Source organism: Oncorhynchus mykiss, chromosome 27, assembly GCF_057628025.1.
Source record: "Oncorhynchus mykiss isolate SJ-2025 chromosome 27, ASM5762802v1, whole genome shotgun sequence".
In the NCBI taxonomy this organism is placed as follows: Eukaryota; Metazoa; Chordata; class Actinopteri; order Salmoniformes; family Salmonidae; genus Oncorhynchus; species Oncorhynchus mykiss.
Window position 1 is genome coordinate 18,888,517 of NC_143048.1, and position 15,832 is coordinate 18,904,348.

The following is a 15,832-nucleotide window of genomic DNA, read 5'->3' on the forward strand; positions in this document are numbered from 1 at the left end:
CAACAGAACACTCAAGGCCTGAAGTCAAAGCAGTTTAAACCAACCTGATACGACTACAGTAACACACACACACAGAAAGAGAGAATAGTGAGATGTACCTTCACCGAATGATTGTGGAAGTCTGTTACCACAATCTCATTTTTGTTGTTGATCGCCACAAAGTGGGGACCTAGGGTAAGGTAGGGGAGGGAGGAAGGGAGGGAGAGAGGAAGCGATAGGGAGAGGGAAGAGAGGAGGCGGAGAGAAGATGAGTCATCAACATAACAGTGCAGTAGAGGAAGTTCCAGACTATTTTAGGACATTGTACACAACAGGACTGTGGAAACACTAGCCACAAAGGGAAACACCAAGCAATGTACAACGTAAGACATGGCAATGGGCAGTTGTATCATGAAGAGACTGCTATAGAATACATCAATACTTACTGAACGCAGGGCCAGATTTACTCAGCTTTGGTTCCAGTGAAATGTTTGTACCACTTTTTTCTAAAAAATAAACAATAAAAAGGTCAAAGTCAGAGATGAGATTGAAATGAGTGACAGGTTTCTCCATGTAGCTAGTGGAGCCATATCATTGGAAGAGTATAGAAATGGAAGAGAATCACATTGACCAAAGAGTGAAAACAAGGAGAATACAAGATTTTCCCCCAAGTACCTGCAAAATGTCTGAGGTGCAAATCAAAGAGACAGCTATGGGAAAGCTCAGTGCATATAATGTATAGTACATTGGTTTGTGTCGTTGCTCAGTGCATATAATGTATAGTACATTGGTTTGTGTCGTTGCTCAGTGCATATAATGTATAGTACATTGGTTTGTGTCATTGCTCAGTGCATATAATGTATAGTACATTGGTTTGTGTCGTTGCTCAGTGCTAGCTGTGCCCAGACCTGGTGCAAATACAGTATACTGTACATGTCAAATACTTGCACAGGAATTGTTCCAAAACTGCAAACCCACAGACAGATCAAGGATCAAGGAGTGTCTCCCCTACCTGTGAACTGTCTGTCTGACGTCCCCCTGGCTCCAAACTTGGTGACCAGCTTCCCATTGGCCTGGAAGATGAACACGCAGCAGGCCTTGTTGTCCACGGTGATGATGTGTCCGTTCCTGTCCACCGCCACGCCCTTAGGGCCCATCAGACGACCCGCACCGATCTTACTCTGTCAGGGAGCGAGGGAGAAAACGGAAGGTCAGAGGGATGGACAGGGAGAGATGTGAGGAGTCTGATCTGAGGAGCAGCTATGGGAAAGCTCAGTGCATCGTTATGTATAGAACATACAAGGAGAGGGGATATAGTAGAGACTGTTTAATGTTGAGGTTTCAGCTCAAGGTCTTTCTTAAGACCAGTCTCCTAGAGTGACCTGATGACCTCTCACCTTGAACTTTCCGTCGGAGGAGAAGATGCTGACCCAGCGGTTGTCGTAGTCGGCCACGATGATGTCACCGTTCATATCCACTGTGACCCCAGTGGGGCGCTGCAGTTGCCCCGGCGACCGACCCCTGACCCCAAACCTCAGCTTGAATGCCCCATCGTTTGAGAACACCTGGATAAGAATAGCGCAACAACAACACTCAGAAACAGATTTGGATTTGAGATAATCTTTTTCTAAAAGGGACATTAAGGAACAATGTGGCATTTGAGATTTGCCCTGAAATATGTGTTTGACCTGTGATACTATGATTGAAAGTTTAGACTTAACTTAATACATTTTCTGCTTTGCATCCATTCATGTTTACACTCATTCCACTCTGCACACTGTCACTTATACACATGGTTACCTTTCTATCACTGGTTGTATTGCTGTAGTCTCACCTGTATACACTGGTTGTATGGCTGTAGTCTCACCTGTATGCACTGGTTGTATGGCTGTAGTCTCACCTGTATACACTAGTTGTATGGCTGTAGTCTCACCTGTATGCACTGGTTGTATGGCTGTAGTCTCACCTGTATACACTGGTTGTATGGCTGTAGTCTCACCTGTATACACTGGTTGTATGGCTGTAGTCTCACCTGTATGCACTGGTTGTATGGCTGTAGTCTCACCTGTATGCACTGGTTGTATGGCTGTAGTCTCACCTGTATACACTAGTTGTATGGCTGTAGTCTCACCTGTATACACTGGTTGTATGGCTGTAGTCTCACCTGTATACACTGGTTGTATGGCTGTAGTCTCACCTGTATGCACTGGTTGTATGGCTGTAGTCTCACCTGTATGCACTGGTTGTATGGCTGTAGTCTCACCTGTATACACTGGTTGTATGGCTGTAGTCTCACCTGTATACACTGGTTGTAGTCTCACCTGTATACACTGGTTGTAGTCTCACCTGTATACACTGGTTGTAGTCTCACCTGTATACACTGGTTGTAGTCTCACCTGTATACACTGGTTGTAGTCTCACCTGTATACACTGGTTGTATGGCTGTAGTCTCACCTGTATACACTGGTTGTATGGCTGTAGTCTCACCTGTATGCACTGGTTGTATGGCTGTAGTCTCACCTGTATGCACTGGTTGTATGGCTGTAGTCTCACCTGTATACACTAGTTGTATGGCTGTAGTCTCACCTGTATACACTGGTTGTAGTCTCACCTGTATACACTGGTTGTTGCTGTCAGCCACTACGATACGTCCGTTGTTGGAGGTGGAGATTCCCTGGAGGTTTGTAAACTCTGCTTTATCTCTCCCTCTGGTTCCTGTCAAATACACACATCCAGTAAGACTGAGTCAAATCATCACACATCCAGTAAGAAGACTGAGTCAAATCATCACACATCCAGTAAGAAGACTGAGTCAAATCATCACACATCCAGTAAGAAGACTGAGTCAAATCATCACACATCCAGTAAGAAGACTGAGTCAAATCATCACACATCCAGTAAGACTGAGTCAAATCATCCCTCATCCAGTAAGAAGACTGAGTCAAACCATCACACATAAAATAAGAACACAGTCTGTGTCCATGGGCCCAAGGGCTAAATAGCAGAGTCACGAGTTATCACAGAGACCTCAAAAGATCTTCATCAGTAAGATTGCTGGGAGCAGTGAAACAAAGTGTGAGTATTTCCCACAGCATTGTCTGTACCCTGCAGCCTGCACTTTGAGATAACTAAGAGAGCTATTATCCAACTTGATCGTGATATGTGGTGGTCTTACTTTAGTCTTACTGTACCAACTTCAGTTGCATGCACTGCCTCTGGATACAAGAGTAAAATAACAAGTCAAATGTGAATGTATTCATCAGTAATAGTGCTTTAAAAAAAATGATAGGAGCATTGAACCAATGTGTTGTATTCCCTTCTTTCCCCATGGCCTGTTTTTTAACTCATTATCAAAGAGCGTAGCAAAGAAAGCTGTTTTTAAAATGTGTTTACTTGCAATATGACTTGTTATTGTCTTACCGACTTTAGTTAAATCCACTTCTTTTAAGTCAAAAGATAATCACCTAAATGACTAAAAAGTTAATATGAGCATCTGTACCACAGTTAGACTAATATTAAAACAGGGATTACACGTCCCTATGATCTGCACCTACCGACTCTGTAGATGAGTTCATCCTCGATGGGGTTCTCCTTCTTCTTGGTGGTGCTGTACATACTGGAGGGTCTCCTCACAGCCTTCTGTCTGATGTGGCCCCCTGTCCCACTAGGACTCTTCACCCTCCTCTTCACATCGTCTGGAGACTGCAGGACGTCCGAGGGCTTGACCGCACGCAGCCGGAACGGACTGCCCCTCACCGGCTGGTCGTACAGGAGGAGAGAGAAGGAGAACTCCCCCTCAGAGCGCATGGTATAGCCCACCTGCAGAATATTATGGAACAGAACCTTATCAGGCACCTCCAGGGGAATATAGTCCTAGACAGTCCTGCTGTATACAAAGTAAACACTGTACATTAAACAATTGACACAATACATACAGTTGAAGTCGGAAGTTTACATACACCTTAGCCAAATACATTTAAACTCAATTTTTCACAATTCCTGACATTTAATCCTAGTAAAAATCCCTGTTTTAGGTCAGTTACGATCACCACTTTATTTTAAGAATGTGAAATGTCAGAATAATAGTAGAGAGAATGATTTATTTCAGCTTTTATTTCCTTCATCACATTCCCAGTGGGTCAGAAGTTTACATACACTCAATTAGTATTTTGTAGCATTGCCTTTAAATTGTTTAACTTGGGTTAAACGTTTCAGGTAGTCTTCCACAAGCTTCCCACAATAATTTGGGTGAATTTTGGCCCATTCCTCCTGACAGAGCTGGTGTAACTGAGTCAGGTTTGTAGGCCTCCTTGCTCACACACGCTTTTTCAGTTCTGCCCACAAATGTTCTATGGGATTGAGGTCAGGGCTTTGTGATGGCCACTGCAATACCTTGACTTTGTTGTCCTTAAGCCATTTTGCCACAACTTTGGAAGTATGCTTGGGGTCATTGTCCATTTGGAGGACCCATTTGCGACCAAGCTTTAACTTCCTGAATGATGTCTTGAGATTCAATATATCCACATAATTGTCCTTCCTCATGATGACATCTATTTTGTGAAGTGCACCAGTCCCTCCTGCAGCAAAGCACCTCCACAACATGATGCTGCCACCCCGTGCTTCACGGTTGGGATGGTGTTCTTCGGCTCGCAAGCATCCCCCTTTTTCCTCCAAACATAACGATGGTCATTATGACCAAACAGTTCTATTTTTGTTTCATCAGACCAGAGGATATTTCTCCAAAAAGTACAATCTTTGTCCCCATGTGCAGTTGCAAACCGTAGTCTGGCTTTGTTATGGTGATTTTGGAGCAGTGGCTTCTTCCTTGCTGAGTGGCGTTTCAGGTTATTTCGATATAGGACTTGTTTTACTGTGGATATAGATACTTCTGTACCTGTTTCCTCCAGCATCTTCACAAGGTCCTTTGCTGTTGTTCTGGGATCGATGTGCACTTTTAACTTTTGCCCTCCTTCCTGAAATGTATGACGACTGTGTGGTCCCATGGTGTTTATACTTGCGTACTATTGTTTGTACAGATTAACGTGGTACTTTCAGGCATTTGGAAATTGCTCCCAAGGATGAACCAGACTTGTGGAGGTCTACAATTGTTTTTCTGAGGTCTTGGCTGATTTATTTTGATTTTCCCATGATGTCAAGCAAATACGCACTGAGTTTGAAGGTAGGCCTTGAAATACATCCACAGGTACACCTCCAATTGACTCAAATGATGTCAATTAGTCTATCAGAAGCTTCTAAAGCCATGACATCATTTTTAATTTTTTTTTGTTGTGATACAGTGAATTATAAATGAAATAATCTGTCTGTAAACAATTGTTGGAAAAATGACTTGTGTCATGCAGAAAGTAGATGTCCTAAATGACTTGCCAAAACTAGACATTTGTGGAGTGGTTGAAAAATAAGTTAATGACTCCAACCTAAGTGTATGTAAACTTCCGACTTCAACTGTACGTTACATACATTAACACAATACATATATTGCAAGTTAGATGTCATACAAAGTACAATTATCCTCACCTCATACGTTCCATTCTTATTATCCACCACCTCTGTCTCCGTGGTTACCGCCCCGTCCATCGACACTATCTCGGCCCGCAGCGCCGCGTTGCCCGTCTTCACCAGCTCACTGTCCTTGTCCTTGGTCGTCACGGTGACGGTGGTGTGCTGGCTAACCAGGGCGTGGCGTAGTCCCTCTCCCGTGGCGACGGAGGTGTGGCCTACGGCTCCTGTGGTGATGAGCACACCCAGATTCTGGATGGAACGACGAAGACCCTCTGTCTCCACCTGGCAGTCAAGATGGCTGTTCTCATGGGGCTGGGAGGGGGCAAGGGAAGGCTTGTTAGGTTTAACCAGCATCCCTATGGCTTCGTCCCGAATGGCAACCTATTCCCTATATAGTGCACTACATTTGACCGGGGCCCATTTGGGACATATACAATGATGATATAGGCTATGTATATATGTGAAACAAACAAACAAACGTGTCCACAAACCTGTTCTGGGTAGGTGTGTCGGGCCAGGGCGCTGACCCTCTCTCCCATCTGTTTCTGGACCAGCAGAACCTCTGTAGCACTGCCATGGCTCAGAGCCTGTTCCGTAAAACTACTGCAGCTCTGGATGTTGTCCTTACCCTGCAGGAGAGAGGAGAGCTGGGCCTGGAGCACCTACAGACAGAGAGAAGAGGAGAGATGCTAAGAGAGGGAGGAGAGGAAGGAGGGATAGTTGAAGACAGGGAGGAGAGGAAAGAGAGAGAGAATGGTAGGTAGGTAGTCAGAAACAGAGTGAAGAGAAAGGGAGAAAAAGAGGTAAGACCGTGAGAGAAAGAGAGTCGAGAGATAGTCATTCACAGAAGCAAGAGAGAGACAGACCATCAATGTGTCCCAAATGACCCCCTATTCCTTATACAGTGCCCTACCTTTGATCAGGTCCTGGTCAAAAGTAGTGCACTAAATAGGAAATAGGGTGTCATTTGGAACAGCAGACCTAATCCGGTTGCAGGTACCTTCTGCTTGGTGCAGCAGATGTTCTCCAGGTCAGTGATGAGGGTGGTCTTTCTGAGGTGTAGCGCCCTCTCTAGTTCCTCAAAGGTACTGCTGATCTCTGTCACCGCCTCGTTCTTCCTGTCAGTCAGCTGCTTGGAGATCTCCCCTACCAGCTCTATAGCAGCCCTCAGCTGGGGCAGCCTGGGACAGGAAGAGGAAACAGTATACTGTCACAACTTCACAGTCAGATCAAGTAACCAACGGGCATGAATAGAGGAACTGACTAAATGTGTGTGCAATTTCCATCGATCTTCAGTCCTCCATTAGAAACTGAAACGTAGAGACTGGAAAACTGCACTCTGGTACTTTGTCATTGCACTTACCAGACTTATCCAGTGTGTACACACACAGTGGTCAATGAACTCAGAATAGGGCTTTAACAACCCTAAAACCGTCCATCATTACAGTCAGAGCAGTATAGACCGGTTTACCATCCAGTACCTGTTGCGTATGGCATCCAGCTGGGTCTTCAGGGCTCCTTTCTGTTGCTCCAAGACATCTCTCAGAGGGACAGTCACATGTTCCCTGTGCTCTCCTTCAGTACACTCCAAACACATGGCAGTCTCACACGACTCGCAGTAGAACTCCATCACCTGCAGGGGGTGGAGGGGAGCAACACACAGCACAGCTCAACACACATGATGACTCACTACAGACCAGGCAGGTTCATACAGTGACAAGGTCAAACATGGATACATTTACTCAATGTTTAGGGGCTTGTAATTGGTGTGAATCCACAATTGTGAACAATACGCTCACTTCAATAAAAAACTGGCAAGGTCGGCCCTCAGACATTCTTCCTTCAACTCAGATACGTACTGATTTAGCTAGTCCATGGCGCATATCGACTAAGCGTCTCATAGTAGGAGTGATGACCTAGGATCAGTTTGGCCTTTTAGATCATAATGAATCAGATTATATGGACAGATTCTAGATCAGCCCTCCAGCTCTGAAATGTTTTGTGGATACAGGTACTGATCTAAAATCAGTTGTGTTCACTAACAGTCAGCGACGCCAATGTGTCATCAATTAGATGCCAGACCTTTCCCACTTTGTTGGGGCAGCAGAGGGATAATAGAAGCCTACCTTGCCCTCGTGGTTGGGGCAGGAGAGCGGCTGGCAGGCGGCAGCAGCACTGACTGACTCCAGCACACTGCAGGCCTCTGGAGGAGAACACTCTGGGTCCCTCTGCAGCACCTCCATCAGGTTGGTTATGAAGAAGTTGTTCTGCAGCGCGGCCACGCCCTTCTCTGGCAGGATGGACGTCTGACGACACACGGGACACGATAGTGTCAGGGACTGAGGGGGGATGTAGTTCTGTAGGCATCTGGAAAAGACAGGAGAACAACAGGGATGGCTTGTTATAAACCATGTCAAGTTAATGGTGCTCATCACATTTAGACAAATGTCAACCCTTTCACCAATTGGCACCAATACAAAGGGTCAAGTCAAGGAGGTTACAACATTGCTGCAGCCCTCTCCAGAAGATGATGTGAACAGAACAGACAGGGCAGAGGACAGAGCAGATGTCAGTGAGCTGTGTCTGGCAATATGGAGAGCAGAGAGTGCTGATGAGAGCATTCCTGTCAAGTGAGAGTAGCAGGGGTGGAAAGAGCTGCTAGCTGGCAGCTCCACTGAGGACTGTGCCACCATCAGGAGAATGCTCACTGTTCCTCTGTGTTCTCCTTTCTCTTCCTCCATCTCTCTCATGCTCTCCATCTCTAGCTGAAAGGTGCTTGTGACCCCTCTTCATGTGAATATGTGGTGGGATGGGTGAAGCAGAAGTAGCCTGGCACCCTCAGGAGAATGCACCCTGCTCTCCCTCCACCAGGCCTGGGGAGACTGCCTGTCACCTTAAGTCACTGGGAAGCCAAGCTGATAAGGAAATCTCTGGCATACACATACTGTACATGACTCTCATGACTTTATGCCATAACACATACATGACTCTCATGACTTTATGCCATAACACATACATGACTCTCATGACTTTATGCCATAACACATACATGACTCTATGCCATAACACATGACTCTCATGACTATGCCATAACACATGACTCTATGCCATAACACATGACTATCATGACTTAATGCCATAACACATGACTCTCATGACTTAATGCCATAACACATACATGACTCTCATGACTTTATGCCATAACACATACATGACTCTCATGACTTTATGCCATAACACATGACTCTCATGACTTAATGCCATAACACAGGACTCTCATGACTTAATGCCATAACACATGACTTTATGCCATAACACATGACTCTCATGACTTTATGCCATAACACATACATGACTCTCATGACTTTATGCCATAACACATGACTCTCATGACTTTATGCCATAACACATACATGACTCTCATGACTTAATGCCATAACACATACATGACTTTCATGACTTAATGCCATAACACATACATAACTTTCATGACTTAATGCCATAACACATGACTCTAATAACTTAATGCCATAACACATGACTCTAATAACTTAATGCCATAACACATGACTCTCATGACTTTATGCCGCAAGAACTTACCCTCTCTCGCAAACATGACCTCATGCCCTGACCTAGTTCAACAACTCACTATTGCAGGGCAGGAAATACATTTTCCTTAGATTAAAATAAGTGAGAAATACATCTGGTAAAGTAGTTTTGCAAAGACCATTCATTTGAGTTAATTTCCTCCTACACACAGCAGGATCTACCAGACCCCAGCAGAACCTTGGGATTGTGCCAGTAGTTAAGGTTAGGGAGAGGTAGGGTTCAAATCTCTTCTCACAGAAGGTGTGTAGTCAGAGCAGGATTTCAGTGTTGCGGTAGTGGTTAGGGTGTAGGGTAGGGTTCCCCAACTGGCTGTGATTGTATTTGCCCCCCCCACGAGCCAAAAATCAAATAAAAAAAAATAATGTAATTGTTGGACATAAAAGACTGTAAAAACACCAGCAAATCAGCTCCAAGTGATTTTAATTTTGGACATCTGTTCCAAAGTATTCCCACGCATGATAGAGATATATGTGATCATATACAAATGTAAGCAAGTTTTGAAATTATGATGTTTTAGTCAAATATTATATCTGTTTGGGCTTCTAGCGGTCAATCAGCAGTCTACAGATTATTTGTCATTATGTTCCGGCCCCCTGATCATCTGCTCAAGAACAAATCGGCCTGCGGCTGAATTTACTTGATGATCCCTGGTGTATGGTGTATGGTAGAGACTTACTTCTCACAGAAGGTGTGTAGGCAGGGCAGGACTTTAGGGTTGTGGTAGTGGTTAGGTGTATGGTGTATGGTAGAGACTTACTTCTCACAGAAGGTGTGTAGGCAGGGCAGGACTTTAGGGTTGTGGTAGTGGTTAGGTGTGGGTGTATGGTAGAGACTTACTTCTCACAGAAGGTGTGTAGGCAGGGCAGGACTTTAGGTTTGTGGTAGTGGTTAGGTGTGGGTGTATGGTAGAGACTTACTTCTCACAGAAGGTGTGTAGGCAGGGCAGGACTTCAGGGTTGTGGTAGTGGTTACGTGGGTGTATGGTAGAGACTTACTTCTCACAGAAGGTGTGTAGCAGGGCAGGACTTTAGGGTTGTGGTAGTGGTTAGGTGTGGGTGTATGGTAGAGACTTACTTCTCACAGAAGGTGTGTAGGCAGGGCAGGACTTTAGGGTTGTGGTAGTGGTTAGGTGTATGGTAGAGACCTACTTCTCACAGAAGGTGTGTAGCAGGGCAGGACTTTAGGGTTGTGGTAGTGGTTAGGTGTGGGTGTATGGTAGAGACTTACTTCTCACAGAAGGTGTGTAGGCAGGGCAGGACTTCAGGGTTGTGGTAGTGGTTAGGTGTAGGGTGTATGGTAGAGACTTACTTCTCACAGAAGGTGTGTAGGCAGGGCAGGACTTCAGGGTTGTGGTAGTGGTTAGGTGTGGGTGTATGGTATAGATTTACGTCTCACAGAAGGTGTGTAGGCAGGGCAGAACTTCAGGGTTGTGGTAGTGGTTAGGTGTATGGTGTATGGTAGAGACTTACTTCTCACAGAAGGTGTGTAGGCAGGGCAGGACTTCAGGGTTGTGGTAGTGGTTAGGTGTAGGGTGTATGGTAGAGACTTACTTCTCACAGAAGGTGTGTAGGCAGGGCAGGACTTCAGGGTTGTGGTAGTGGTTAGGTGTGGGTGTATGGTAGAGACTTACTTCTCACAGAAGGTGTGTAAGCAGGGCAGGACTTCAGGGTTGTGGTAGTGGTTAGGTGTGGGTGTATGGTAGAGACTTACTTCTCACAGAAGGTGTGTAGGCAGGGCAGGACTTCGGGGTTGTGGTAGTGGTTAGGTGTGGGTGTATGGTGTATGGTAGAGACTTACTTCTCACAGAAGGTGTGTAGGCAGGGCAGGACTTCAGGGTTGTGGTAGTGGTTAGGTGTGGGTGTATGGTAGAGACTTACTTCTCACAGAAGGTGTGTAGGCAGGGCAGGACTTTAGGGTTGTGTTAGTGGTTAGGTGTGGTTGTATGGTAGAGACTTACTTCTCACAGAAGGTGTGTAGGCAGGGCAGGACTTTAGGGTTGTGGTAGTGGTTAGGTGTGGGTGTATGGTGTATGGTAGAGACTTACTTCTCACAGAAGGTGTGTAGGCAGGGCAGGACTTTAGGGTTGTGGTAGTGGTTAGGTGTGGGTGTATGGTAGAGACTTACTTCTCACAGAAGGTGTGTAGGCAGGGCAGGACTTTAGGGTTGTGGTAGTGGTCCAGACAGATGCTGCAGACCAGGAACTGTTTGTCTATCTGCCGAACCACTGGGCTGGTGCTGCCCGTCTCACGCTTCGCCATGGCGACAGACATTCACAGGGAGAAGGAGCACAAGCACCTTTTCACCTGAAGAAAGAGAGATGAGCAGGTGAGAACACTGTTAAACAAGCTGCATTACGAATACCGACTCTTTTCCCTGGAGGGTATCCATGCTTACTTTTCTTCATAGATTGTCGAAGCATTGGATTGGTGTGAATTAATAGAAAATCATAGTGTAACTATGGAGAAAGAGGAGGCCCCACCTGACCATACGAAGGGAGGACAGGATCACAATCTGTTCAAGGCTTTACAGGAGTAAGATGTCATTGTATAGAATAATTACTTGATGACCAGAAACAGTATCATCATCATCATTAGGAGATAAAGTCAAGGGTACTCTCCTAGTTTATCCAACCATATCCCTATAAACACAGATGATCGATCCATTATATTGACCAGATTCTCTATTGGCCACTCTTACAATGTAAATAAATGTTAACAAATGGCAGGAAGGCAGTAGGGAGGAGGCAAGATCAGGTGGGACTATTCTAGCCATTGACAGGGCATATACGTGTGTGAACATGCAGAACGGTTACCCCAGCCACAAAGTCAAAATTGTCTATATCGTATTCCTGAAAATAAACATTTGCTCTTGATTTAAATGTAATTTTAAGGGTATGGATAGGCATAAGGTTAGCAGTGTGGTTAGGTTTAAAATCACATTTTAAGAAGATAAATTGTAGAAATAGGAGGGTGGGTAAAGGTAATTGAACTAAATGACTTATCGCTCAGTAGCACTAACTTCTATCATCATGTGCTTTGAGAGACTAGTTAAGGATCATATCACCTCTACCCTACCTGACACTCTAGACCCACTGCAATTTACTTACCGCCCCAATAGGTCCACAGACGATGCAATCGCCATCACACTGCACACTGTCCTATCCCATCTGGACAAGAGGAATTCCTACGTAAAAACGCTGCTCATTGACTTTAGCTCAGCATTCAACACCATAGTGCCCTCCAAGCTCATCCTTAAGCTCTGGGCCCTGGGTCTGAACCCAGCCCTGTGCAACTGGGTCCTGGACTTCCTAACGGGTCGCCCCCCATGTGGTGAAGGTAGGAAACAACACCTCCACTTCGCTGATCCTCAAAACAGGGGCCCCACAAGGGTGCGTGCTCAGCCCCCTCCTGTACTCCCTGTTCACCGATGACTACGTTGCAATGCATGCCTCCAACTCAATCATCAAGTTTGCAGACGACACAACAGTGGTAGGCTTGATTATCAACAATGATGAGACAGCCTACAGGGAGGAGGTGAGGGCCCTGGTGGAGTGGTGGCAAGTAAATGACCTCTCCCTCAACGTAAACAAAACAAAGGAGCTGATTGTGAACTTCAGGAAACAGCAGAGGGAGCACGTCCCTAACCACATCGAAGGGACCGCAGTGGAGAAGGTGAAAAGCTTCAAGTTCCTCGGCGTACACATCACTGACAGGGTGAAGAAGGTGGAAAGCTTCAAGTTCCTCGGCGTACACATCACTGACAAGTGAAGAAGGTGGAAAGCTTCAAATTCCTCGGCGTACACATCACTGACAGGATGAAGAAGGTGGAAAGCTTCAAGTTCCTCGGCGTACACATCACTGACAAGTGAAGAAGGTGGAAAGCTTCAAGTTCCTCGGCGTACACATCACTGACAGGGTGAAGAAGGTGGAAAGCTTCAAGTTCCTCGGCGTACACATCACTGACAAGTGAAGAAGGTGGAAAGCTTCAAGTTCCTCGGCGTACAGATCACTGACAGGGTGAAGAAGGTGGAAAGCTTCAAGTTCCTCGGCGTACACATCACTGACAATTGAAGAAGGTGGAAAGCTTCAAGTTCCTTGGCGTACACATCACTGACAGGGTGAAGAAGGTGGAAAGCTTCAAGTTCCTCGGCGTACACATCACTGACAGGATGAAGAAGGTGGAACAGCGCCTCTTCAACCTCAGGAGGCTGAAGAAATTTGGCTTGGCCCCTAAAACCCACAAACTTTTACAGATGTCAAGCTGTATCACCGCCTGGTACGGCAACCACGCCGCCCACAACCACAGGGTTCTCCAGGGGGTGGTGCGATCTGACCAACGCATCACCGGGGGCAAACTACCTGCCCTCCAGGACACCTACAGCACCCGGTGTCACAGAAAGGCCAAAAAGATCATCAATGACAACAACCACCCGAGCCACTACCTGTTCACCCCGTTATCATCCAGAAGGTGAGGTCAGTACAGGTGCATCAAAACTGGATTTGAGAGATAGAAGCTGTTTTTCAATCTCAATTTCAAGGCCATCAGATTGTTAAATAGCCATCACTAGCCGGCTTCCACCCGGTTACGCAACCCTGCACCTTAGAGGCTGCTGCCCTATATACATAGAGACTTGGAATCACTTTAATAACAGAACACATACTGTATTCTATTCTACTGTATTCTAGTCTATGACACTCCAACATTGCTCAATCTAATATTTATATATTTCTTAATTCCATTATTTTACTTTTATATTAGTGTGTATCGTTGTGAGCTGTTAGATACTACTGCACTGTTGAAGCTAGGAACACAAGCATTTCACTAAACCCACAATAACATCTGCTATATATGTGTATGTGACCAATAAAATTTGATTTGAGACTTTGTGACTGTGGTAACTAGTGATGATCAGGCACAACTTCGATATACAGTAACACTTTCTACTTTTTTCTCAAAGTTGCCAGGATGCCACGTGTCCATATTATTTCCGTACACTCATAACGTAATCATTATGAAACTTCTAATCGATCAAATAACCCACACGCAACAAAAAATCCTCGCTTGGTGTGCAATCCCCCCTCCCCCTACACACACACACACACACAAAAACGGCAACTGCTGGGGAAGACAGATTATCCCTCTCGCGTCACCTCTTCCTCTCTGGTATAACCCAGGCAGTCTCTTTGTCTTCACTAACAGACTCTAGCTCCTTCAGGGGGACTGAGGCAATAACTAAGGTAATATTACTGAACTGCTTCATGACTTAATGACTGGGGAGACAAATGGATCCATGTGATTACGATTACAGGGCCAGAGAGGGCCAGAGGCCAGAGAGGGACAGAGGGCCAGAGGGCCAGAGAGGGCCAGAGAGGGCCAGAGGCCCAGAGAGGCCCAGAGGCCCAGAGAGGGCCAGAGGGCCACAGGGCCAGAGAGGGCCACAGGGCCAGAGGGCTCAGCTCAAAGGCAATCTAATTATCTACACCACCAGCAGCAGTCATACATTCATCACCCAGTGTGAGGAAATGAACCATTTCACTCAAACCCACAGACATAGAAGTCTGGACTGATGATCGCTGTCAGAGGTAACAAGAGAACATGGCTGAGCCCAAAATGGTACCCTATTTCCTTTATAGTGCACTACTTTTGATCAGGTTCTATTGCCCTATGTAAGGAATATGGTACTATTTCGGACGCAACCCATCAACACATTTTTGGGATTTGTTTCTCTGATTTATATATTACGTTTTTAGGATATAGTAAAATGACAAATCAGCGGTTTGAAGTAGGCCTAGAGACAGTAATGATGTTGATAGGATATCTGCACATAAAGCCAGAGCTGGCATTACAATGATTTTTATCAGTGGGTCAACTCCAGATTACTGTCTATATGAACACAGATTAACAGTGTAGAGATGCCATGCTGTACTGTCTATATGAACACAGATTAACAGTGTAGAGATGCCATGCAGTACTGTCTATATGAACACAGATTAACAGTGTGGAGATGCCATGCTGTACTGTCTATATGAACACAGATTAACAGTGTAGAGATGCCATGCTGTACTGTCTATATGAACACAGATTAACAGTGTAGAGATGCCATGCTGTACTGTCTATATGAACACAGATTAACAGTGTAGATATGCCATGCTGTACTGTCTATATGAACACAGATTAACAGTGTAGAGATGCCATGCTGTACTGTCTATATGAACACAGATTAACAGTGTAGAGATGCCATGCTGTACTGTCTATATGATCACAGATTAACAGTGTAGAGATGCCATGCTGTACTGTCTATATGAACACAGATTAACAGTGTAGAGATGCCATGCTGTACTGTCTATATGATCACAGATTAACAGTGTAGAGATGCCATGCTGTACTGTCTATATGAACACAGATTAACAGTGTAGAGATGCCATGCTGTACTGTCTATATGATCACAGATTAACAGTGTAGAGATGCCATGCTGTACTGTCTATATGAACACAGATTAACAGTGTAGAGATGCCATGCTGTACTGTCTATATGAACACAGATTAACAGTGTAGAGAGGCCATGCTGTACTGTCTATATGAACACAGATTAACAGTGTGGAGATGCCATGATGATGACATGCTGTACAACACAGATTAACCCCTACATCACCAACAACATACTACCATGAAGTGGTAACTATTAGTGACAACTGTACATAGACATACTGCTCTAACATGGTCAA

The 15,832-nt window shown here is 45.2% G+C and overlaps 1 protein-coding gene across 2 annotated transcripts in view; it reads right to left on the minus strand.

The window, feature by feature from the left end:
- The window catches only part of LOC110507668 (tripartite motif-containing protein 3), a 42,777-nt gene that overhangs the window by 3,786 nt on the left and 23,159 nt on the right, over positions 1–15,832 (minus strand). For both annotated transcript variants that reach the window (XM_021587798.3, XM_021587799.3), the window contains exons 2-13: positions 11,233–11,411; positions 7,626–7,866; positions 6,981–7,132; positions 6,500–6,680; positions 5,991–6,161; positions 5,515–5,811; positions 3,534–3,798; positions 2,591–2,694; positions 1,377–1,544; positions 992–1,160; positions 426–485; positions 99–169 (exon numbers count right to left, since the gene is read on the minus strand). In XM_021587798.3, coding sequence (XP_021443473.1) covers positions 99–169; positions 426–485; positions 992–1,160; positions 1,377–1,544; positions 2,591–2,694; positions 3,534–3,798; positions 5,515–5,811; positions 5,991–6,161; positions 6,500–6,680; positions 6,981–7,132; positions 7,626–7,866; positions 11,233–11,378 — 2,025 coding nt within the window. In that variant the 5' untranslated portion in view covers positions 11,379–11,411. The remainder of the gene's footprint in view (positions 1–98; positions 170–425; positions 486–991; positions 1,161–1,376; positions 1,545–2,590; positions 2,695–3,533; positions 3,799–5,514; positions 5,812–5,990; positions 6,162–6,499; positions 6,681–6,980; positions 7,133–7,625; positions 7,867–11,232; positions 11,412–15,832) is intronic.